This window comes from Nycticebus coucang, chromosome 3 (assembly GCF_027406575.1).
Source record: "Nycticebus coucang isolate mNycCou1 chromosome 3, mNycCou1.pri, whole genome shotgun sequence".
Lineage (NCBI taxonomy): Eukaryota > Metazoa > Chordata > Mammalia > Primates > Lorisidae > Nycticebus > Nycticebus coucang.
Window position 1 is genome coordinate 51,148,889 of NC_069782.1, and position 26,344 is coordinate 51,175,232.

Below are 26,344 nucleotides of genomic sequence, written 5' to 3' on the forward strand. Positions count from 1 at the left end.
ATTTCAGTTTGTATTTATATGTAAATTGAAATGATTCTTAGCACCAGGGAGCTTTAGGAAAAGGCGTGATTTAGGAGTGATAATGTAACACATCATTTCTTTTCTTTCTTTCTTTTTTTTTTTTTGAGACAGTCTCAAGCTGTTGCCCTGGGTCTGATGCCATGGCGTCACAGCTCACAGCAACATCAAACTGTTGGGCTCAAGGGATTCTCTTGCCTCAGCCTCCCAATGTAGCTGGGACTACAGGCGCAAGCCAAATGCCCAGCTATTGTTTTTGTTTGTTTGTTTGTTTGTTTTTGTTTTTTTTTGCGGTTGTCATTGTTGTTTTAGCTGACCCAGGCTGGGTTCAAACCTGCCACCTTTGGTGTATGTGTCTGACACCCTACCCACTGAGCTACGGTTGCCACCCAACACATAATTTCTAATATCCTCACAGTTACCCTGTGAAGTAAGTTGACATTATGTATGTTTTCTAGATTAGGTAAAATTCATTTTGGTAAATTAAGTTACTTGCCAAGTTATTATTATTAGGAATTAGGAGCCACAAGAAGTAGTTGAATGAGATTCTCTGACTTCTACTCCAGTGCTCTTGCTGTTTAAGAAGCTACTTCAGGTCGCTTATAGTTGTGTAATAGAATCAGGGGTTTCTTTCTCATCCCAAAGGCGTAACTGCAAAAAGTAATCAGACTTTTAAGTCTCAATGGAACAGTAATGATACCTTTATTTTAGCTAAACTAAATTTCCATCGTTCCCACAATAATGGAAGTATTCGTTAATAGCACTCTCTAATTTGGTAGCTGTTAGCCACTTGTGGCCATTAAGGACTCGAAATGTGATTAATGTGACTCAAGGAACAAATTTTAAAATTCAGTGCCGAGGGTGACGGGTTGAAACCCAGCCCCGGCTAAACTGCAACAACAAAATAGCCGGGTGTTGTGGCGGGCGCCTGTAGTCCCAGCTGCTTGGGAGGCTGAGGCAAGAGAATCACGTAAGCCCAAGAGTTAGAGGTTGCTGTGAGCTGTATGATGTCATGGCACTCTACCCGAGGGTGGTACAGTAAGACTCTGTCTCTACAAAAAAAAAAAAAATTAATTTGTATTTAAAGAACCATATGTGGGCTATACAGGGTGGCTTATGACTGTAATCTCAGTACTTTGGAAGGCTAAATTAGGAGGGTTGCTTGAGCCCGGGAGTTTGAGACCAGTCAGGGGAACATTGTAAGACCTATTCTCTATAAAAAATAAGAAAATTGATTGACGTGGTGTGGACCTGTAGTCCCAGTTGCTAGGGCGGCTGATGCAGGAAGAGCACTTAAACCTAGGAATTTGAGGTTAGTGTGAGCTGTGATCATGCCACTGTACTCCAGCCTAGGCAACAGAATGACACCCTAGCTTTAAAAAAATAAAAATAAATAGCTGCATGGTCACCATATTGAACAGCACAGCTCTGGAATTTTAGTACAAAGCTAAAAGGGGCTGGGCACCGTCACTCACGCCTATAATTCTAGCACTCTGGGAGGCCAATGCAGGTGGATTGTCTGAGCTCACAAGTTTGAGACCAAGCAATAGAATTTGGTATGTTTAAGTGAGTTAGAGTTTACATATTATATCCTAACAAGTAGAAAGGGTAACAACATCCTGGTTTGGTTAAACTAAAACACTGATGTGTCTGGTGGTAGTTTAATCAGGGATTAAACTTTTTATTAAACTATTATAGTAGTTTATGTTCAGATGAAACCATTAGTTAGAATCTACTATTTTCTTTATCCTTAAGAATAGAAATAATTTAATTGTATTTTAGAAAATGTGTAATTACACTTCACCTGTAAGAAAAAGATACTGGATGAGTGGACTTTTGTAATCTTAGCCTCTCTTAACTCCTTCTTTCTCTTCTATACACACATAATAATAATAATAAAAAACATAGTCTTGCACTTAACTTCAGGGTTGGAGAGGCCCTAGGAGCCTCCCCTCCATTAAAATTCATGGACTCAGTTCTGTAATCCTAGCACTCTGGGAGACCAAGGTGGGAGAATTGCTTAAGCTCAGAAGTTTGAGACCAGCCTGAGAAAGAGACCAGCTCAAAACACAAAAAATAGAAAAATTAGCTGGGCATAGTGGTATGCACTTACAGTGCCAGCTACTTGGGAGGAAGGCTGGGGGATTTCTTGAGCCTAGGAGTTTGAGGTTGCACTGAGCTACGGTGACACTACTGTACTCTAGCCAGGGCAACAGAGTGAGATTCTGCCTTTAAAAAAAAAAAAATCCATGGACTCCAATTAAGAACCTTTGCTTTGCCAGGTACAGTGGCTCTCGTCTGTAATCCTAGCACTTTAAGAGGTGAGGCCAGAGGATCCCTTGAGCTCAGGAGTTCAGGTACTACTCTGAGCAAGAGTGAGACCCTGTCTCTACTAAAAGCAGAAAAATAAGCTGGGTGTGGTGGTGGGGGAGGAGTGCCTGTAGTTGCAGCTACTTGGGTAGCTGAGGCAAGAGTATCTCTTGAGCCTAAGAGTTTGAGGTTGCTATAAGCTGTGACGTCATGGTACTTTACCCAGGACAACAGAATGGTACTTTTATCTCAAACAAACAAACTCAAGAAAACCTCTGCTTAAGAACCTGACATATTCAGTTATATTTTACTTTAATGTAGAGAATGGATTAATTTTAAAAATTATCTCAAAAAAAGTAGAAAAATGAATGAAATGAAAAATTAATTTATTTCAATTTGAAAATATTCTCAAACATCTGCTTTTAACATCTTCCCATTTTAGCTTCTGTGAAGAAAGTCTTGTGTATTCAAAATATTTAAAATATTCAGATAAACTTCTGTAGCTTTAGAACACAGTCAAATGTAAGCACGTCTATAGATTTTTATCTTCAACAGCAATTTAAAGAATTTAAAATATATAAGAAAAGAAAGTTTGCAAATTTGAGTCTTGATATTAGTGTATCTGTTCTCTCTGTTACATGTGAGGCTAGTAAGTCACATGATTTTGGAACCATTTTAATTCTTATTCCTTCCCTCCTGGGTTCTTGATTTCTTCTTCTTTTTTTTTTTGGAGTCTTAAGCTGTTGCCCTGGTTAGAGTGCCGTGGCGTCACAGCTCACAGCAATCTCAAACTCCTGGGCTGAAAGGATTCTCTTGCCTCAGCCTCCCAAGTAGTTGGGACTACAGGTGACCGCCACAATGCCCGGCTATGTCGTTGTTGTTGTTGTTGCTGCTGCAGTTGTCATTGTTGCTTTAGCTGGCCTAGGCTGGGTTTAAACCCGCCAGTCTTGATGTATGTGGCTGGCGCCCTACCCACTGAGCCATAGGCACCACCTCTTGATTTCTTCTTATATTTGCTACTCAGATTTTTACACTCTTAGAGTTATTACTAGTATTTATTATTATTGTTATTATATATATTTTTTGAGATAGAGTCTGACCATGTTGCCCTGGGTAGAGTATTGTGGCGTCACAGCTCACAGCAACCTCAAACTCTGGGGCTTAAGCGATTCTCTTGCCTCAGCCTCCGAAGTAGCTGGGACTATAGGTGCCCGCCACAATGCCCGGCATTTTTGGGGGTGGGTGGGTGGGAGGGGCTTGTAGTTGTCATTGTTGTTTGGCAGGCCTGCAAGCTGCCAAATTCGAACCTGCAAGCTCTGGTGTATGTATGTGGCTGGTGCCCTAGCCACTGAGCTAGCCACTGAGCTATAGGCACTGAGCCAAGGGAGGCCTTTTAAATGATCATCTCTAACTCCTAGTTTTCCCTTTTTGCATTCTCTTCTGTCAGTTGTACCCTCCCCAGTCCTGCATATTTGTGCATGTAAATACACCCTTCACAGATTGATTTTCTGTTGGTGTCATAGGCAATAAATTAGGGTCTTGGGCTCTGGTAAGTAATTTAGTTTCCTTATTTTACCTATAATTGCCTTTTAAATAATTGCCTTAAAACTGAGTTTAAATTCTGAACTTGAAGATTTGACTTTGTGAAATATTCGAGGCTTACTTACAGAATTAAAAAATTTTAACTGTTTCTTTTTGCTTTAAAGAAACTCGGTGAAGATGAAGAGGAGCTATCTGAATTACAACTTCGTCTTTTGGCTCTCCAGTCAGCCAGTAAAAAATGGCAACAAAAAGAACAGCAGGTGATGAAAGAAAGCAAAGAGAAGTTGACTAAAGCCAAATCTGTACAGCAAAAAGTTAAAACCAGTACAAAAACACATTCGGCCAAGAAAGTTAGCACTACAGGTAATCATTTCTGTTAAATTTTTAAAATCAAATGAGTATTTCAGAATAGTTTGTAGATTTTAATTCAAAAAGTTTTAAGTTAATGGAAACTAATCCTGGTGTAAACAGAACTCAGGAGCAGCTATATAGACAGACAACTCATGATGATGAAAATAAATTTTTTTTTTTGTAGAGACAGAGTTTCACTTTATTGCCCTCGGGTAGAGTGCCGTGGCGTCACACAGCTCACAGCAACCTCCAACTCCTGGGCTTAGGCGATTCTCCTGCCTCAGCCTCCCGAGTAGCTGGGACTACAGGCGCCCGCCACAACGCCTGGCTGTTTTTTTGTTGCAGTTTGGCCGGGGCTGGGTTTGAACCCGCCACCCTTGGTATATGGGGCCGGCGCCCTGCTCACTGAGCCACAGGTGCCGCCCCAATTTTTTTTTTTTGAAATAGAGTCTGACTTTGTTGCCCCAGGTAGAGTGCTGTGGTGTCATAGCTCACAGCAACCTCAAACTCTTGAGCGCAAGCCATTCTCTTGCCTCAGCCTCACAAATAGCTGGGACTACAGGTACCTGTCACAATGCCCGGCTATTTTTAGAGGCAGGGTCTTGTTCTTGCTCAGGCTGGTCTTGACTCTGAGCTCAGGCAGTACACCTGCCTCAGCCTTCCAGAGTGCTGGGATTACAGGTGTGAACCACTGTACCTGGCCCAAATGAAAATAATTTTAAAACTCTTTTATCTCCTACAAAATTCTAACTTTTTTTTTTTTTTTGAGACAGAGTCTCACTATGTCACCCTCAGTAGGGTGCTGTGGTATCACAGCTCACAGCAACCTCATATTCTTGGGCTTAAGCGATTCTGTTGCCTCAGCCTCCTAAGTAGCTGGGACTACAGGCACCTGCCACAACCCCCAACTGTTTTGTTGTTGTTGTTGTTGTCATTGTTGTCTAGCAGGCCTGGGCTGGGTTTGAACCCCCCATCCCCAGTGCACGTGGCCTGCACCCTAACCACTGAGCTATGGGCACCAAGCCCCAAATTCTAACTCTTAACAGATAACTGATGTTTATGTATTTTCATCTAAAGCTAAACAAGCATTGAGGAAGCAGCAAACAAAGGCATGGAAGAAACTGCAACAACAAAAAGAACAGGAAAGACAGAAAGAAGAGGATCAGCGGAAACAAGCTGAGGAGGAAGAGAGACGGAAAAGAGAAGAAGAGATCAGAAAAATTCGAGATCTCTCAAATCAGGAAGAGCAGTACAATCGATTCATGAAATTGGTTGGTGGAAAGAGGAGATCGAGAAGCAAAGTAAGAAATGCAAAAATAGTCAAAATATTATTCAAAGTTAAGTACCCTTGGGAGTCTTTATTTTATAGATTCTGTCAAATAAAAACTGTGCATCTTGCATTTGACAGTTTATATAAATAACTCTTGGGGAGAAAGAAGAATAGGTTATAATTGGGAATGAGTCTTTCATAGTTAAAAGTGTTAGAAAAGTGTTAGTGTTAAATGAAAGGAAGGCTGAAATTATATTTAACAAAGACTGCTTCTAGCCTTTTTTACCATTTTCTATGTAGATTAAAGTAGGATTACTAAATTATGGTGAAGACTTGCTCTGTTTCTTTAGGGGTAGAATTTCATTAGTCTTTTATTTAGTAATGTAAAACGGTAAGTATGTCATGATTAATTGGTGTGGACTGCTGTAAAGAGTACTAAATCTGCTTATAGTAATAACCTTAATGCATGTGGCTATTTTGTAGTTAATCATCACACATTTGTTGAACATTTGCTGTGTATAAGTCATGGATAATGTCCTTTAAAATATACTTGTGGATGTACATATGAAGAATAGAGGGATATTAAAGAGGAAGTTCTTTAATTGAAGGGAGTCAGGAAGTAGGTTTGCCTAAGCAAGGAATATTGTAAGTATCATAAATATTCATGTTTTGAACTTTAAACAAGCACTTTGATAGAACATTTTCCCATCGTATTCTTTGCACATGATTTTTAACTCCATGCGGATAGGCTTTGCTCGTTATTTTGTTACCAGCTGTCCCTTTGAGTAGAAAAGAAAACACAATAGACAAACACATTATAGTTTTCAGGTATCATTAACTTATTCCTAATAAAAATGTTATTGAATTTTTGGGGAATATTCTTGATGCCATAAAACTTACATTTATTCCTCTAGTTTCTTATTCATATGGAAGACAGGTGTTAGAGAGCTTAGTGTCATCTTATTTAATAGAGGAATAGCTAACTGTTTAGTGACTTAGCTAACTGTAGGGGATTTCATCATTTCATCTAGATTTCCATTTTCTGTTTGGTGATGCAGTTATAAAATGTCAACCACAGTGTACATAGTACTTGGCATGTAAATTGAATTTCCCAAATCAGATCTAACTGAATCATCATGATTTTTGGTATTGTTTCCCAGAAGATAACTATTAATTCATTATTGATTTGTAGCTTAAGAATAGCTTAAGACAGAAAATGCTTTGAAACTAAAAAATGTGTTTCTATACTTAGTCTTCAGATCCTGACCTGAGACGATCCTTAGATAAGCAACCTACTGATAGTGGAGGAAGCATTTATCAATATGATAACTATGAAGAAGTTGCTATGGATACAGATAGTGAAACCAATTCTCCAGGTATGAGCTGTAACTGGAAACATTTGTATATTTATGATTGTTAGAGAATGATCATAAAACTACCCAAAACTTTGAAAGACATGTGCAATGAAAGTGAGATTTGTTGATGGACTGTATAACCAAATACTTAAAGAGAGCAAACCTCAAATAAGTTATGTTAACCTTTATTTCCAAGTGTTTCTAGATAGAGTGTAAGTAAAAGAAGCTTTGTTTAAGGTCTGTTTGATCTTAAAAGTAAATACTGTGTGAAAGATGAGAATGCTCTTCTTATTTTTTTTATTTTTATTTTTTATTTATTTATTTATTTATTAAATCATAGCTGTGTACATTAATGTGGTCATGGGGCACCATTCACTAGTTTCATAGACCGTTTGACACATTTTCATCATACTGGTTAACATAGCCTTCCTGGCTTTTTCTTAGTTATTGTGTTAAGACATTTACATTCTACATTTACTAAGTTTCACATATGCCCTTGTAAGATGCACCGTAGGTGTAATCCCACCAATCCCCCTCCCTCTGCCTCCCTCCCTTTCCCCCTTCCCCCTATTCTTAGGTTGTAACTGGATTATAGCTTTCATGTGAAAGCCATAAATTAGTTTCATAGTAGGGCTGAGTACATTGGATACTTTTTCTTCCATTCTTGAGATAACTTTACTAAGAAGAGTATGTTCCAGCTCCATCCACGTAAACATGAAAGAGGTAAATGCTCCTCTTTTAAAAAAACCACAACAAATCGTTGGTATCCGGGATGTTTTTTGCTTTAGTCAACGGAAGATCATTTTGCTATCCGGCTTCCTGTCTCCTTCCAGTAATTATACTTTGTAGGAATTTGGAGATGGAAAGTGATACTAGTGGTATCTCAGGAAATTGCTACTTAGGACTAATCAGAGCTGTATGTCTGTTAGATTGCATAGGCTAGCCAGGGGTCTTCAAACTGTGGCCCGCGGGCCACATGAGGTGGTATGATTGTATTTGTTCCCCTTTTGTTTTTTTACTTCAAAATAAGATATGTGCAGTGTGCATAGGAATTTGTTCATAGTTTTTTTTTTTTTTAAACTATAGTCCAGCCCTCCAATGGTCTGAGGGACAGTGAACTGGCCCCCTTTTTAAAAAGTTTGAGGACCCCTGCTAGACTGTGAGGGCCAGAGACTTGCTTTTGTTAATGTTCAGGGGTGATTGGCTATGAGACACCTAGTCTCACACTAATTTGAAAGCATAAGATTGAGGCCGGGGACAACGAAGTTGGCATTTGAGGAGCTGCAGTGCTTAACAGACCACGGGACAGTGTCTTTCTCCTGGTGCTCATGTGAGACCAATCAAAACTAGAATCCTATTACACTTTTTTGGGTCTAAAGACATATTATTTGGCTTATGTTGACCAAAAGAGCTCATTTTCAGGTTGTTTTAAGCTAATGCTTGATAATCTTACATTATTATTTTGTTTCAATTTCATAAATTAACTTTTTGATCAATCTTTAATTTTCTTATTTTCAGATTCTTGGGTGATACATTGTAATTCCCTAGTATTGACAATATTTATATTCTGTATTTCTGTAACATAACTTTATGATCTATGCTTTTTCTTTCCTTTTTTTTTTTTTTTAAATAGAGTCTGACTCTGTCTTTCTGGTTAGAGTGCTGTGGCATCATATCTCACATCAACCTCAAACTCTTGGGCTTAAGCAATGCTCTTGTCCTAGCCTGCAGAGTAGACAGGAGCCTGCTATAATAGCTGACTTGTTTTTCTATTTTTGTAGAGACAGGTCTCGCCTTTGTTGAGGCTGGTCTGTGAACTCCTGAATTCAAGTGATCCACATCCCTTGGCTTCCCAGAGTGCTAGAATTACACGCATGGGCCACCACTCCTGGCCTGATCTATGTTTTTTCAACAATTTTATAAAGAATTATTATCCAGAGAACATACTCTGCAACTCAGCTTTGTCAAATTATAACTTTTTGCCATGTTAACTACATATATTTATAATGTAGTTAATTTTTTTTTTTTGAGACAGAGCCTCAAGCTGTCGCCATGGGTAGAGTGCTATGGCGTCACAGCTCACAGCAACATCAAACTCCTGGGCTTAAGCGATTCTCTTTCCTCAGCCTCCCAAGTAGTTGGGACTACAGGCGCCCAACTACTAGCCCCCTGTTATTTTTTGGTTGTATTGTCATTGTTGTTTGGCAGGCCCGGGCTGGATTTGAACCCGCCAGCTCTGGCATATGTGGCTGGTGTCTTAGCAGCTTGAGCTACAGGCGCCGAGCCTGTATTTGATATTTTTAACAAGTAAAGTGTTCTAAAGATCAATGTGTATGTAGATGGTCTTATTTGGGCCTCAAATCAACTCCATGTAAGACATGAGTAATATCTGTATTAACTTGTGAGACAAATAGTATAAAAAAGAAAAACTAGATTTTCCCAAAGGTTTTACAGTTAGTTGATAGTAAGAGTAGTCTTTGAATCTGCCACATTTCAGTGAGCCTAAGAAATCTTAACAGCAAAATGCATAATTATTTTTATCTGCTGCCAGGGCAGAAAAATGTTAGTAATTTAATTGAGATGAATTGATTGTAATTATTTCAGAATTTAACATGTAAAAATATTATTGATTAAATATAGTAAATAGGTCTTCTCATTCATTCCTAGTTGAATTTGGTTTCTACACAGCTTATATAGTCCGTGTCCTCAATTTTCTTTGCTCCACATGAAAGGAAGAATGAAGTTGCCACATCACTGGTTTCTTTAGGCTAGGGCATTTTGTCAGGATTCAGGGGAATTTTCTGTTTCATTATTTCTTAAAAAGTATGTTAAAAAAAAATATATATATATATATATGTTTAGCCTTTCCTGCTATGTTCCCTGCTGTCATCATTAGGTGAAATGTGCAACAAGGTAATTTTGAGGGACTAAGTGTTGGCTTAAAGTGAATGGCTGACTTTATGATGATGTGACCATTTTAATTGGGTAGAGGTGGTAGACTCATGGGGGTTGAAGATTTTATCAGAGATTGATAAAGTCTAATTTGTACTCAACCTAGATATATTTTTTATACCATAAAGTTAATATATTTTTGTTGAGGTGTTTGCCTTATTAAACTCTCACTAAAGTTTTTTTTTTTTTTTAAATAGCTCCTTCACCAGTGCAACCACCATTCTTCCCTGAATGTTCTTTGGGGTATTTTTCTCCAGCACCATCTGTTTCTCTGCCTCCACCACCTCAGGTTTCTGTAAGTCAGAATTGATAATGATTTCTAGGAAAATTATGTTGCCCTGTCTTTTCTAATTTTATAAAAATTGGCATGTAATTAATGAACAGTTAGGTTTGAAGAAGGCTTAAAAAATCAAAATTGCTTACCATAATTAATAGCAATGAAAAATATAGAATAAGCAGTTGTATATTTACTGGCATGCTATCCATCTGGTATGTTTTTCTTCATAGCTAAATTTTTTTATTTCACGTTGACTTTTAACACCTAGCATGTTCCTTCTTCTCTTTGCTTCTCAGCAAGTAGCTACTCACAAAATTTATTTCAAAGCAGTAGAAAAGTTATCCACTATTTTGGCATATCTCTTTTTTTAAGAATTAGGATTTAACATATATAGGGATGCTTCCAAAAATTCTCTCTTCTTTTGATGAATACAGTTACTTTTAACTTGAAAATTCAGCAAAGGAAAAGCATTGCCTATGGAAGTTAATCTTTTCCCTTATCTTCTACTTAAAAGAACTGTCCTTCATTTAAAAAAAAAAAAAAAAGGAAAGAAGGAATGGGGGAATCACAAAACAAAAGTTTTAAAGTTATTTCTCAGTTGGTAAGAGGGAACCTTTCCCTTTCACATTTCCTATGCTGACGTAGACATGTAGGGTGTTTATAGTGAAGGGACTGTTGTAACAGAGTGAGAGAGAAAACACTTTTTTTCCTTGAAATGATTTCTTTTGGGAAGTGTGGCGAATGAATAAGTTAAATGCCATTAGTAGTACTGGAAGATCTTGAACTCAGGGAAATGTATACAGTTAGTTTCCTTTATAGGTAATCTCTAAGAAGCTATTTTTGAAGTGGTGATTATTCTTGAAACTTAATAAGGTACTTCGTACTATTCCCAGAATCCCTTTGATTCCTAATTTTTACTTTTTTACTTAAATACAGTAGAATCTTTCTAATTGACCACCTCCCTACTGACTGGCCAACTCCTTATGTTGACCTAATTTTCACAGGTGCATCCTGCACATGTACAGATCAGTCCAGTAGGCCTAGTTTCTTATGTTGACCACCTCTGTATGTTGACCGGCCATACATAATACAGGTTCTACTGTATTGTATTTTTGGTTTCAGTATCTCTACTTGTTTTCAGTTCGTCATTTGGAAGGAAAGACTTGTGTAATTTAATTCCTTTGTCTTCTAGAATGTAAAATGGAGATAAGAACAGGAATAGAGGTGTTTTAAATATTAATCAATTTTTTTTAATTGCAAAGTTTTTATTGTGGAATATTGTATCTTGGGTTAACTTTAAGTCTAGAATATACTTAATTCACTTACAGCTAAATAATAACCTCTAAAGTGTACTTTTTTCTAATTTAATATTACTGCAGAGATGAACATTGTGGTGATAAAATTTGTATTGTAATCATGATTTATTTTTAAAAAATAGTCCGTGCCACCTTTGAGCCAGCCTTATGTGGAAGGCTTGTGTGTTTCTCTTGAACCTCTACCTCCTCTACCACCTTTACCACCTCTCCCACCTGAAGATCCAGAACAGCCTCCAAAACCACCTTTTGCAGATGAGGAGGAGGAAGAAGAAATGCTACTTCGAGAAGAGCTACTTAAATCTCTAGCAAACAAAAGAGCTTTTAAGCCAGAGGTAATGTAGGTTTCTGAATCTCTAGGTGGTGCTCTTGAGCTTGGTTTTAGGGTAGTCCTACTTTTTCCTGGTTATTTGGGATTCACTGGACTTTTCAGCAAAGTAGGAATAAGTATCATACTAATTTGCTCAAGATTTTTAAAGATGGCAGAAATCTCTTTTTATGTAGAAATGTTTCATACCAGTCTCTTCCTTGTTTAGGAAACATCCAGTAATAGCGATCCACCTTCACCTCCAGTTCTGAACAATTCACAGCCTGTGCCAAGAAGCAATCTATCAATAGTCAGTATTAATACTGTATCTCAGCCTAGGATACAGAACCCAAAGTTTCACAGAGGACCTCGTCTTCCACGAACTGTGATCTCGGTAAAAACAAACAAAAAATTTAATATTTTACCCAAACAGCTTCTCAGAAATTTGTATGAAGTTTTGCTGTCCTGTTTCCCACCCCCTGGTTTATTTATATATATATACATGTATTCATGTAAATGCAAATTGTGGAAAATTTATTTTTTATTAACGATAAAGTGAGAGCAGTGTCTTCTTTACTTAAAAATTGGTAGTGTTTGGTGATAGGGTACTTGGGGAAGTATTGTCCTCATCAGAGTGTGATATAATTTCTCTGCTCTTTCTTCAACTTCTTCCTGTAAAAATTGGTTAATTAAGATTTTCTATCTTTTCTAGAGTCAGTTTAATAAATTGTATGTTTTTATTTCTCTCATCTCTTTTTATACTTTGCTCACATTTTCCAACGAGTGACTGTACCATAATCGAAGAATTTATTTATGATGTTTATTAAAGAAAGGTGAATGATAGTTTTCTACCTTGTTTTCTGATGGCTTCAAAGTAAAATAAATGGAGCAAAGCCAAGTTGAAATCTTGCCTATGTTAGGGAAGCCAGCTTTGGCAACTTGTCCTTTATATATACCCACAAAAACTACAGCATTTTATTAATTATTATATAGCATTATTAATTTTTCTTTGGTTTTAAAAGATTTAGTTTAGATGGCATTATGGTTCTTTATATTACGTTAGAGAAAATTAAATTTAATGAGGGAGGTAATCATAATAATGTCTAGAAAAACTTAATATAGATTATTTTATGTTTTGGCATATAACCAATATTAATGGAGTGAGATACAATCAGTTATGTAATGTATTTAGAAGGAGCAATCGACTATCTACTTGGAGCCCATTGTTTTTGTGGGTTGAAATTCAAAGAGGTTAAAAATTTGTCCAAGGCTGTGCCCCTCCCCTCATGGTGGTAGAGCCAAAAAAGAATAGACGTGATTTTGTTATCAAAGGTAACAAATATATTGTCTTTGTAGCTTCCAAAGCATAAATCAGTGGTTGTAACACTAAATGATTCAGATGATAGTGAATCTGATGGAGAGGCTGCCAAGGCAACAAATAGTGTTTTTGGTGGATTAGAGTCCATGATTAAAGAAGCAAGACGAACTGCTGAGGTAGGTGCAATAATGAAAGGTGAAAAGAAAGGTAATCCATCAATATGACTAAAGTTTATTTTTTCCTGATAATTAGACCTTAGACTTACAGATTTTTAATGCATGGATTTATGGAGATATTTTAAGTATTCGTGCTATTAAGACTTTAAATAATGAAGCATGTATAAATTTAGATCAATTTTACTATTAAAAAAAATCCCTAATTTGTGTTTCCTATTAACTGGTCCCTTCAAAATAGTAAAACTGGATGGGTAATTGTCCTGTTGTACTAAGGAGATTTGTTGTTTTGGAATTGTGTTTTGTTACTAGAAAATAGTTTCTATTAAAGTGTATAGTCTAAGTGATACTTTTATCCTTTTCACTGTTGAAACAGTTGTTTAGATATGATTTAATTCAGTGATTTTCCAAACTAGGTCTTGACTACTTGGTGCTTTATATTATTAATTTGGTAGTTATTAACCAATGTTGTTTGAGAAAAAGGAGTAGAAAATGATGGAGATGTTCAGGCTTTTCTGTCTTTTTTTAGCATAAACTGGGTTGCAACGTAAAATATACTTTTTTTTATTTATAGATGACATGATTTTCTTTTTCTTTTCTTTCCTTTTTTTTTTTTTTTTTTTGAGACAGGGTCTCACTGTGTTGCCCCCTAAGTAGACTGCTGTGGTAGCACAGCTCACAGCAACCTCCAACTCTTGGGCTTAAGCAGTTCTTTTGCCTCAGCCTCCCAAGTAGCTGGAACTACAGGCGCCCACCACAACGCCCGGCTATTTTTTGGTTGCAGTTGTCGTTGTTTAGCAGGCCTGGGCCGAGCTCCAGCTCGCCCCCTTCAGTGTATGTGGCCAGTGCTCTACTCACTGAGCTATGGGCACTGAGCCATGATTTTCTTTTTATAAAATTCTAAAAAGTATCCCAGAAAAAGCCCATTATATTTAATAAGTCAGTTTTGTAATGTCACAGGATACAAAGGTAGTATACAAAAAGTAATTGTCTCTCTATATACTGGCAATGAGCCACTGAAAATTGTAATTTAAAAATAACATCAATGATGTTATATAAGTGATTACAATGCAACAAGAATACATGATATCTCTGGGCATAAAACTAATAAAATATACCCAAGATCAAGATACTAAATAAATTGAGAAACATACCACAGTCGTGGATTGAAATAAATAATACAGTTAAGATAATCACTTCTTCCTAAACTGTTCTATAGATTCAGTGGAATTCAAATGAAAATCCTAGCAAGATTTTTTTTTTTATTAAACGAATTCTATTAGAATCGTAAATTTTGTAAATAATTAAAGTAGAGCAAGATTGGTGGAATTACTCTACCTACTTTAAGATTTACTGTAAAACAACACAAATCAAGGCAGTATGGAATTGGTAAAAGGCTAGATAAATAGAAAAATTAAACATATGGGCCATCCAGAATTATACCCAGCTATATGTGGTCAATTAATTTTTTTATATATAAATCTTAATATGAAATTTCTGAAAGCTATTGATGTGATTGCAAATATTTTTTAGCAAGCTTCAAAACCAAAAGTACCTCCAAAATCTGAAAAAGAAAATGATCCTTTGCGAACACCTGAGACTTTGCCTGAAGAAAAGAAGATTGAATATAGATTGTTAAAGGAAGAGATTGCCAAGTAAGTGTAATTTTTGTAGTTAGCTTTAATGGTATATTTTTCTTTCAGAACTTCCCTTAGTCTATATAGTTTATTGACACTAGGAAATAAATGATGGTTTTTTTTTTTCCAAGATGCAGTTAATGTTTTTGTAACTCCCTCACAAGGGGGAGCCAGATGATCATTTTTATAGACTTAAGTACAATAATGCACTGAGATCCTGCCTGCTTAGAAAAAGATAAAAAGCACTCAGAGAGAAAAACTGCACAATTAATTCTGAATGCCAGCTTGGGTCATGCATAGTGGTCATCATTCATCATTGTTAGTCAGTGTGATGATATTATGAAATAGAATACATTTTAAAGAAAAATAGTTTCAGTTTATTCTTGGGTGTAATTCATCTGTCTTTATTGATAATTTTAGTCGTGAGAAACAGCGTTTGATTAAATCAGATCAGCTGAAGACAAGTTCATCATCTCCAGCAAGCTCTGATGTGGAAATGGATGGGATTGGGAGGATAGCAATGGTTACTAAGCAGGTTACAGATGCAGAAGCAAAACTTAAAAAACATAGGTGAGCCTCATTATCTTCCCATATCTAATTGTTACTCTATTAGAGGGATGTATTTTTATGTGTATCATTTATAAGTATGTTTATAGGATTATAAATTTTTATTTACATTTGGTAGAACTGTAAATGCATTTATGTAATACCATACAATTAATGTTTAAATAAAAATACCAACACTTCAAAGGAAAGTTGAACCCTTCAGATTTATACGTGACTTATATATACATCACTAAAAACATTTATGGAACTTCTGTCTTTGGAATTTTATTTAAAACCTCTGGCATGTTTTTTGAAATATCTTAATTGGAAGAACCATTTATCCATAGTTAATTTTTATTGTTAAAGTAGATTTGACTGTTGGAAATAGTCATTACCTAGTTAGATCAGTGATACATGGTCAAATTATGGTTTTAAGAGGTGTGAGTATTAACTTCTGAAATCACTGTGCTATTCAAGTGATGGTTGACAATTTTGAGAATATGTAATTCAAAATTCAATTTCGAGAATATAAAAACCTCACAAGATGAACATATTGAACAATAGAATTCATTTGTCTGTATTAGCATGTATATGATAGAAAAAATTATAAGTATGCATTTTTTCCCCTCCCCAAATCCTGCAATTATTTGTTAGTGAAGAACAAAATGACTTTAGTTATCTTCAGTGTTCCTGAACTTTTCTTCTACTAATCTGTTTTTTAGGTTTACAAATATAAAGGGGACGTTCTGTGTAACTTTTCTTGTCCTGCTTTTAGTAACTGAGAAACCAGTTCTTGAACTATAAATCATGGCAGTAAAAAGTTTTTATCGTGATGAATTAAAACTCTTACTGTTGAACAATTGTTAGTAATATTTGAACAGTTTAATGGTTTTTAAAGCAAGTTTGAAAAGTTCATTTATAATTAAGGAAGAGAAATAGAAATTTACAGCATCATTTATAACATAATAGCCATCTTAAGCCATGAGGAAGAATGTAATTTGGTCTGTTTTTTAGAAGGCAACAGAGACATCTCAAGAAGATACTGACTGAATAAGGCTTTATGTTAAATATACAAACATGTCTTCTCATTTTCATTTATGAGCAAGAGATTAGGTATTAATATTCTAAACAAAATAATATGCATTTTAAAATAGTGTTCATAAATGTCTTAAATTTTAAACGACTTTTGTCTTTTGCTTAACTTACTGTATTTCTTAAATCTAAGTATTGCCATTACTTTATGTGGTACTAAGAACAAAAAATGCCACTGTGCAGTAATGTCAACATACATCTTGATGTTAGAGATCTGAAAAATAGGATTCATAGGTGAAATATGAATAAAATGCCTAAAATTATCAATGAGAAATGGTATTATGTGTGTTTTAAAAGATTAAGATAAATTTAGTTCTTTTTCTTTAATAACTTTTATAGCAAATGAAAAGTTTGTAAAAACTCTTCATGTGTCTTTCCATTCCCTGTTCTATCACATATTCTTTGTCTTTTATGATTCATTCTAGATGTCAATAGTTGGTGACTACTGAAATCTGGTATCTTTCTGGAGAGCTGCTTCATTCTTTTTTTTTGCATTTTTTTGGCCGGGGCTGGGTTTGAATCCTCTACCTCTGGCAAATGGGGCCAACGCCCTACTCCTTTGAGCCACAGGCGCCGCCCTGCTTCATTCTTTTTAACAACATATTCTGTGGCTTAAAATATTTAAAATTGTTTAAATTTATTCATATTCATAAATTTGTCTTTTTGTCCTGCTTTTACTTCTCAGTTTCAATTTAAAAATTAGACTTTGTTCTCCACTTCTTTGCCTTACTTTAGATAAAAATGAGTTAGAGGTATATAAGTTAATTAAATGTGTTTATGTTTATTAGATGTTTGTGTACATATTAGCAGCATTATAAACGAAACTACACATAGCCACTTTTCCAGTCATTACTGTCCAGGGTCCGTATAGGGTCAGATTCAGCCAACATTGAACATTTGCTCTAAGCTTTAAAACTGTAATTTATATTAATTGTAGCTTAAGTGATTTTTTTGAAAAAGATCAGACTCGGTGCCTATAGCTCAGCAGCTAGGGTGCCAGCCACATATACTGGGGCTGGCGGGTTTGAATTTGGCCCTGGTCTGCCAAACAACAATGATAATTATAACAACAAAAATAACTGAGTGTGTGGCAGGCACCTGTACTCCCAGCTACTTGGAAGGCTGAGGCAAGAGAATCGCTTAAGCCCAAGAGTTTGAGGTTGCTGTGAGCTGTGACGCCACAGCACTCTGCCGAAGGCGACATAGTGAGACACTGTCTCAAAAAAAAAGAAAAAAAAAAAAAACAGACCCCTAGTTGAAATTATAAAGTATAGCAGTGTCAAAATGTAGCAGTGTCAATTTAAGTATATGTGTGGTTGACAAATTTAGAAATAATTATCCTTTTAAATTCTCATCTGCATGTTATAGATGTTTTTTAAAATGGTCTACCACTTTGAAAATTTTTTATTTGGATGATGTTAGTCTGCTTGTTTAGAAAAACATTAGTAAGAATTTTGTTATTTCCTGTTTAGGATTCTCTTGATGAAAGATGAATCTGTTTTAAAGAATCTAGTACAGCAAGAAGCTAAGAAGAAAGAATCTGTGAGAAATGCTGAAACAAAGATCACAAAACTTACAGAACAGCTTCAAGCAACTGAAAAAATTCTCAATGTCAACAAAATGTTTTTGAAGAAGCTTCAGGAGCAAGTAATGTTTCTTTTTAAAAAGAAAAAAATATTACAGTCTTGTTTACTACACATTTTTGTTTTTCTTTATTGAGACGGAGTCTCACTTTCTTGCCCCCAATAGACTACCATGGTGTCTTAGCTCACAGCAACCTCAAACTCTTGGCCTTAGGTGATTCTCTTACTCAGCTTCCCAACTAGCTGGGATTATAGGTGCTTGCCACAATGCCTGGCTATTTTTGGAGACGGGGTCTCACTCTTGCTCAGACTGGTTTCAAACTTCTGAGCTCAAGCAGTTCATCCACCTTGGCCTCCTAGAGTGCTGGGATTACAGGCATGAGCCACCACACCAGGCACTACCCATTTTTGTAGGTCAAATTTTCTGTAAGACCAAGAATCCCCACAAAATTAAGTTGTCAAATATGTGCAGTCATTAGTTTTTCATTGAGACATGATGGAGTATTTTTATTTTCAGTTTATTAAACTAAAGCTGCAGTGCTGAAGAATTTCCTTTCTGAAGGTTTTCATTTACACTTTCAAAATTATTCTGTATTTTCAGATTCACAAAGTTCAACAACGTGTTACAATTAAGAAAGCTTTGACTCTAAAATATGGAGAAGAACTTGCTCGGGCAAAGGCAGTGGCTAGTAAAGAAATAGGAAAGCGCAAACTGGAACAAGATCGCCTTGGAGTAAGTTGTTTGCAGAAATATTTATTTTGGAAAGCAAAGTTTTTATACTTTTGAGGGTAAGAGATGTGTAAAATAATTTTTTCTTTAAATTCAGAGAGAATAAAATTAAAGCTTTGCTTTTAAATGACATCCACATTTTTGGATGCTTCTTTTTTGAAATTTATTTTGTCTTTGTTTTTTGGATTAAGTCATAGATTAACTAGCAAAACTGTTGGAGACTTACATTAAACTGTTTCCTTCTCTATATCTAGTTAGTTTTATAACATTGGCATTATATTTGATAGCACAATTATCTTACCCAAAATTATAAAATCACAGTTATGTAAAATATTTATATCATTTTTCTTCTCCAGCCAAATAAAATGATGAGACTGGACAATTCTCCAGTATCAAGTCCAAGAAAGCATTCAGCAGAACTAATTGCTATGGAAAAAAGACGATTACAAAAGCTTGAATATGAGTATGCCCTGAAAATTCAAAAATTAAAAGAAGCCCGGGCCCTTAAAGCAAAGGAACAACAAAATATTGCTCCAGTTATGGAAGAGGAAGCTGAATATTCTTTACCTCAACCCTCGCTTCATGATTTGACGCAAGATAAATTAACCCTAGACACTGAAGAAAATGACGTTGATGATGAAATTTTGTCTGGTTCAAACAGAGAACGAAGAAGATCCTTCTTAGAATCCAATTCTTTTACTAAACCTAACCTTAAACACACTGATACCCCTAACAAAGAATGCATAAACAAACTTAGTAAAAATACTGTGGAAAAACCAGAACTTTTTCTAGGGTTAAAAATCGGTGAACTGCAAAAATTATATTTGAAAGCAGACAGCTTAAAACAGCTAATTTTAAAAACTACCACAGGCATTACAGAAAAGATTTTGCCTGGCCAGGTAACTGAATATTTCTTATTCTTTGTAACATCTAAAATTTGTCCCAGACTTATTTTCATTATAGAAGTATTAGTGTTTTTTGTTTGTTTGTTTTAAGGTATTAATGGGGGTACAAACATTTTTGGTTACATGGATTGCTTTCATAAATGCTTGAGTCAGGGTTGTAAGTGTGCCCATCTCACAGATAGTGTTCATTGTACCTATTAAGGGGGTTTTTCCCTCTTCTCCTCTCTCCCTGGCTTGTTTTCCATTGAGTTTCTTTCTGTGCATATGTGTGCTCATTGGTTAGTTCCATTTAGTACAAGTACATGTGATGGTTGATTTTCCATTCTTTAGATACTTCACTTAGGATAATGTCTCCAGTTCCATCCAAATTGTTGCAAAGTATTATTGTTTTCTTTTGCAGGAGATTTCTGTGGATGTGGATTTTGTCACAGCACAGAGTAAAACATCAGAAGTGAAGCCATGTCCTTTTAGACCCTACCATAGTCCTCTTCTAGTTTTTAAGTCCTACAGGTATAAAAGATTCAATATAATTGAATTTCAGGATTACTCCTTGGTTCTTAGTATTTAATCTTGAATATTTGATGAATGAACAAGCAGTTGAATCTTGGTCTGTCAGATAATGAATCTGTCCTTTTAGGGAAAATAAAAATTACATGTGTTGCTGTTGGACTCACTGTGTCAGGAAGTGACATTTATTTATTTTTTTTGAGACAGAGTCTCACTTTGATGCCCTTGGTAGAGTGCCGTGGTGTCATAGCTCATAGCAACCTCAAGCTCTTTGGCTTAAGTGATCCTCTTGCCTCAGCCTTCTGTGTAGCTGAGATTATGGGCACCTGTCACAATGCCCAGCTAGTTTTTTTAAGAGGTGGAGTCTCACTCTGGTTTGGCTGGTCTTGAACTCCTGAGCTCAAGCAATCCACCCGCCTTAGCCTCCCAGAGTGCTAGGATTATAGGTGTGAGCCACTGTGCCTGGCCCTTAGGAAGTGAAGTTTAGCTTGCTTACTCTTGGGTTTATCAGTTCTTACAAAATTTCAGTTTCTGGCTGCTAGCCTAAATGTGGGCATTCTGAATTTCTGTTATGGGTTTTAGGAAAAATAACTGCCATCTTGTGAGGATTTTTAATTTTACTACTGTTCTAAGGAGTGCATTAGCCAGACTTCATAAAATTTATGTAGGTAGACATTATCATTTCTCAAATAATTAACTTTGAGAGAGATTGTCCCACAAAGATTTTTTAGACTTCTAGAAGTTGTGAGACTATTAAAATGGGTATGGTTTTATCCTAAAGTTATAAAGCACCTTCAGGTAGTGTAGATTTTTTCCCTTTGTGTGTGTTGACTGGCAATGTGTGCAAAAAACATTAGTACTATACAGGATTTTATTAGGTGGAAAAACACTACTTCTAGAACACAGGCTTTTGTTTTCTCTTTCAAATCTTATGTTCTTGGCATAAATTAGCTTGTCTCTATCAGTTGATACTCTGGCTGTTGTCTTGGGCTAATTTGGTGTTAATTTAGTTAGATAAATAGTAAGCTTAAAGTATAGAAATCTTAACTGAGAAAGAAAAATTAAATTTTTTTAGTTTTCTGAGGAATGTTTATGGTACATGACATGCCTGTCCACTCTCTTCCTAGATTTAGTCCATACTATCGAACCAAGGAAAAACTTCCCCTAAGCTCGGTATCACACAGTAATATGATTGAACCGGATCAGTATTTTTGCCGTTTTGATCTAACAGGAACGTGTAATGATGATGATTGTCAGTGGTGAGTTGTATTTGTGAATATTTTATAATTTGAAAGGTCTTGGTTGCTTAACTTTCATGTCTTACGTACATTATTATCTTTTCTGTGTTGCCATTTTATTTTAGGCAGCATATACAAGACTATACGCTTAGCCGGAAACAGCTGTTCCAGGACATTCTGTCATATAATCTGTCCTTGATTGGTTGTTCAGAAACAAGCACTGATGAAGAAATTGCTGCTGCAGCAGGTTTTTAAAAACTTCTTATTCTTCCCCAAGTGAAAATTTGAGTTTAGGCAATTAAAAAATGTTATGCTTCATTGTTGTTTTTAAATAGCTGCAGTCATGCAATACATTCACCTGTGAGACTTTATCTAGCTCTGCTGTGTCCGTACAGTAGCCTCTAACCATGTGCTGCTATTTAAATCAAAGCAGAAATGTCCTTTCTCAGTTACTTTAGCCACATGTCAAGTGCTTTTTGGCCATGTGTTACCAGCGGGACAGCACAGACTTACTGCATTTCTAAGATTGTATAAAGTTCTTTGGACAGAGTTCATCTGAATAGTTCAGTTTATTTAAAAGAAAATATTAAGCTATTTATATAGAAATTTTATTAATCCTTTAATATGGACCTCTGGTTTTGCTTACACTGTTTTCAAAAATAGAGGAGAACTGAAAGTTAAGATGGCTGTAGTTTCAAATTCTATAATGAAATAGAAAAGACTTCATACACTTCGACATTATAGAAAGCATAGATTACTATCATATAATTTGAGCAACTATTGTTTAAGCTTTTCTACAGATTTGGTGGCAAATAATAAACCTCAAACTACAAGTCTTTTGGAAGTAAGGGAATTGATAATTACTAAATTTGGTGTTATCACAACTCAGTGTGATTGTAAAGTCACTGAATCTGTTTCGTCACTCCCAACTTGGGACTTTATTAAAATACTATTGACTTCATTTCAGGAAATAACTTTTTTTTCTTGTCCGTTAGGTATACGATATGGTAGGATTTGCCATAGTAGTTAAAATAATGTAGGCTTTGCCCTCTCAAAGGCCGTAAGTGTAACTGACTAGTATCATATACTTTCTTTTAATTCTTAAGCTATTCTTTGTGTCATACTCTTTATTATACGAGTCTCTATAATTGATGTTTTTTATGAAGATAGTATTGTACTTATTTCAGAAAAATATATCGAGAAACTCTTTGGAATAAACAAAGATCGGATGTCAATGGACCAGATGGCTGTTCTCCTTGTTAGCAATGTCAACGAAAGTAAAGGTCATAGTAAGTGTGTGTGTGTGCATCTTTCTCTAAAAAGAACTTCTGAACTTCCAGATTTACGTGACTCACACCTGTAATCCTAGCACTTTGGGAGGCCGAGGCTGGTGGATTGCCCTGAGCTCCCAGGTACGAACTCAGCCTGAGCAAGATCGAGACCCTGTCTAAAAATAGCTGGGCGTTGTGGCAGGTGCCTGTAATTCCAGCCACTCGAGAGACAGAGGCAAGAGAATCACTTGAGCTCAAAAATTAGGAGGTTGTTATGAGCTATGATGCTATGGCACTCTGCTGAGGGTGACAAAGTGAGACTCTGTCTCAAAAAAACAAAAATATATAAAATATATGTCATTTCTTTTTTTCTTTTTTCTTTTTCTTTTTTTTGAGACAGAGTGTCACTATGTTGCCCTTGGTAGAGTGCCATGGCGTCAGAGCTCACAGTAACCTCAAAGTCTTGAGCTTACACGATTCTCTTGCCTCAGCCTCCCAAGTAGCTGGGACTACAGGTGCCCATCACAACGCCTGGCTATTTTTTGTTGCAGTTGTTGTTGTTTAGCTGACCAGGGTGGGGTTTGAACCGCCAGCCTCAGTGCATATGGCCAACGCCATAACCACTGTGCTACGGGCGCTGAGGCAATATATATCATTTCTAATATAGAGTTCTTTTTAAATGTTGTTTAGGTAGCCTTCAAAATAATAAAAAACTAGTTATGTCAATTAACAGTCTTCTCCTATTTACATTAGCACCTCCATTTACAACATACAAAGATAAAAGAAAGTGGAGGCCAAAGTTGTGGAGAAAACCTGTTTCAGAGAATAGCTTCAGTAGTGATGAAGAACAGTCCACAGGACCAATTAAGTATGGTAAGCTGTATAATTTAAGGTCCAGAATTATTAAACTGGTGCTTCGTCTTAATCTGATGCTTTACTGATCTTTTGGTATATGTACTAGCCTAGTGTTTAAAAAACTTTCTGCATTCTAATTTCAGGTTTGCACAATTTGTTTACTATTTGTGGAGTAGCAAATATCTAAGAAATGTGTACTCTAATGTGGTTAGTTACATTAATGCTTTTTCTGTAGTTTAGATGTAATGGAATAAATCAGCTTCATAAATTGTAACTTTTTATTTATAATTGACAATTTAATGAATGTGAATTATTAGATGATGTCACTTACCTTTACAATAGGATGACCCATACTGCCAGAGTCCTCCTGATTACTCCTTTTGTCCTGGTGTCATTTTTAATAGCACTTTTTTCCACTCTTAGAACTGTACTAGTTTGGATGAAAAATTTTATGGTAGCTCTACCTTAAAACTATAAGCTGCTGCCTATTAGAGTCTAAGTTTTGAGATTATTTTAAAGATCAGTTGTTTTTTTCTTGGGTCTGTGGTTTAAAGAAAGTATTAAACTAATGATACTTTTTTTTTTTTTTTAATTTGAATAGCTTTCCGGTCAGAGAAGCGAATAAATGTTCCAGCTCTGGATACAGTTGTCACTCCAGATGATGTCAGATACTTTACAAATGAGACTGATGACATTGCTAATTTAGAAGCAAGTGTGCTTGAAAATCCTTCTCATGTACAACTTTGGCTCAAGCTTGCATACAAGTACTTGAATCAAAATGAGGGGTAGGTCAGCTTCAAATCTTTGTGTAAACTGTTGTACTTACATTTTTGTTTGAGGTTTATTTCATTCACAGTAATCAGGTTTCTTTCCTAGTATCAATGGAGTCTTTGTTTTTTGACAAAGCTAAAAGCATTTTATTGTTTAAAAGCTATTAGAAAAGTTTAAGATTAAATCTTGAATTTTTGTGTATGGCTCAGTGTATGGGTAATAAATTACACTCTCAAGCTTTTAACTCCAATAGGCTCTCATTTCAAAGTAGAATTAGCTAAAACTGTAAATTCTGAGTGATGGGAAGATTATTAGGTTTTTTAAAAAACCAAGTAGTCAAAGTCTTTTAATAAAATTTACAGAACAGGTTAAATTTTATGTTGATTTGCAGCAGAGATATAAAGCTTATCTAATAACTTCTAAATTTTGGTGAATTTTTTTTCACATGTTTTATATTAAATTATGTGTGTTTAAATAAGATAAACAACTTCTGCTGCAAATTGCATCTTCTGATTTCTGCTTTTCGATAGTAGAGATAAGCCAGGAATACAATAATCTTTTTATAATCTTAGCTTCAAAGCTATTTTGAAGGATTTTTTTTTTTTAAACAGGCTTGTCTGATATAGTTTACCATCTTAAAACTTAGTGTAAAAACTCCTGAGTGAGGTAGCACTGCAGAGTGGTAATAAACCACACATGCCTGGATGTGATGCTTATTTAACTTTCCTTGTGTGTGATTTTCATGTTACAGTGTTTTCTTTTCTGACTCATTTACTGAGTGAAGGCCAAAAGAACTATACATTATTTTATGAATAGGATCATGAGAGAGAATTATCTTCTCCAAAAGATAGCAAGCCCTTGACCGTTGAAAAGAACTATTATATTGAAAGCTTTGATATTTTGTGCTGGCAGTAGCTGGCCTTGAGAGAGAATTGTTTAACTTTTCCCATTCCTGAACAGTGTAAATCATAAAAGCTATTGCTGAATATGGATATAAAGCACATTTGAAGTTGATAACCTTAGTGGTTTTATAACACTGTATTTTTATCTGTGGCACGTGGTTACTGAAAATTCACTTAATAAGAAATTGTTGAAGAGGGATGGAGGGAGGGGGGTGGGGCCTTAGTGTGTGTCACACTTTATGGGGGCAAGACATGATTGCAAGAGGGACTTTACCTAACAATTGCAATCAGTGTAACTGGCTTATTGTGCCCTCATTGAATCCCCAACAATAAAAAAAGAAAAAAAAAAGAAATTGTTGAGTCTGGGAAATCAGGAAGTTTTTTGGACACACCTGTTTTAAAATCCTAATCTATTGCCTTTTGTTATAAGTGATCCTGGCTTCTTGGTAGGTTTTAATAGGAAATGAAATTTTAAAATTGACTCATTGGATTAGCTTTATTTAAAATGTTCAAGTAGTATATTTTAAAAGTGTTGCTGCCTTTTAAACATACAGGCTATGTTCAGAATCCTTGGATTCTGCTTTAAATGTTTTGGCTCGAGCATTGGAAAACAACAAAGACAATCCAGAAATTTGGTGCCATTATCTTAGATTGTTCTCAAAAAGAGGAACCAAGGAAGAGGTACAAGAAATGTGTGAAACAGCTGTTGAATATGCTCCCGATTATCAGAGCTTTTGGACTGTGAGTAGAAAAGATAATAGTCATGAGTGTGTATGTGTGTGTGTTTATAATTCTTTGGGTCGTCTTAAATATTGATGGAGCATGTACTTTCTCTGGACACAGATACAGTGACGTTACTTTCAGTTTCTAGTAGCCCCAAAGCCACTTCTTCATGGATCAAGATTAATACATAGTAAGAAGTAAGCAAGAAGAAACCATTTAGTAAATAGGTGATTTTTTGTTGTTGCTAATTTTATTGGTAAGTAGAAAATATAAAATCATCAAATATTTTGGGCAGAGTTAAGTGTAATTTCTACAAAACATAACAAAAATTTTTTCTTTTAAATTGCTTGTGTAAAGTTATGAATGCCAGGAAATGATTTGGTCTTTTTATTATTTAT

At 35.6% G+C, this 26,344-nt stretch overlaps 1 protein-coding gene across 1 annotated transcript in view; it reads left to right on the forward strand.

Annotated features, from left to right (window-relative positions):
* ZFC3H1 (zinc finger C3H1-type containing) overlaps positions 1 to 26,344 on the forward strand; it is a 58,788-nt gene that overhangs the window by 14,969 nt on the left and 17,475 nt on the right. The window contains exons 4-22 of the mRNA XM_053586668.1: positions 4,035 to 4,233; positions 5,299 to 5,522; positions 6,744 to 6,867; positions 9,996 to 10,093; positions 11,514 to 11,723; positions 11,925 to 12,089; positions 13,052 to 13,189; positions 14,720 to 14,841; positions 15,244 to 15,393; positions 17,934 to 18,108; positions 18,646 to 18,777; positions 19,131 to 19,673; positions 20,080 to 20,189; positions 21,314 to 21,445; positions 21,550 to 21,671; positions 22,612 to 22,713; positions 23,449 to 23,568; positions 24,152 to 24,335; positions 25,778 to 25,964. Of these exons, the coding sequence (XP_053442643.1) occupies positions 4,035 to 4,233; positions 5,299 to 5,522; positions 6,744 to 6,867; positions 9,996 to 10,093; positions 11,514 to 11,723; positions 11,925 to 12,089; positions 13,052 to 13,189; positions 14,720 to 14,841; positions 15,244 to 15,393; positions 17,934 to 18,108; positions 18,646 to 18,777; positions 19,131 to 19,673; positions 20,080 to 20,189; positions 21,314 to 21,445; positions 21,550 to 21,671; positions 22,612 to 22,713; positions 23,449 to 23,568; positions 24,152 to 24,335; positions 25,778 to 25,964 (3,237 nt within the window). The remainder of the gene's footprint in view (positions 1 to 4,034; positions 4,234 to 5,298; positions 5,523 to 6,743; positions 6,868 to 9,995; positions 10,094 to 11,513; positions 11,724 to 11,924; positions 12,090 to 13,051; positions 13,190 to 14,719; positions 14,842 to 15,243; positions 15,394 to 17,933; positions 18,109 to 18,645; positions 18,778 to 19,130; positions 19,674 to 20,079; positions 20,190 to 21,313; positions 21,446 to 21,549; positions 21,672 to 22,611; positions 22,714 to 23,448; positions 23,569 to 24,151; positions 24,336 to 25,777; positions 25,965 to 26,344) is intronic.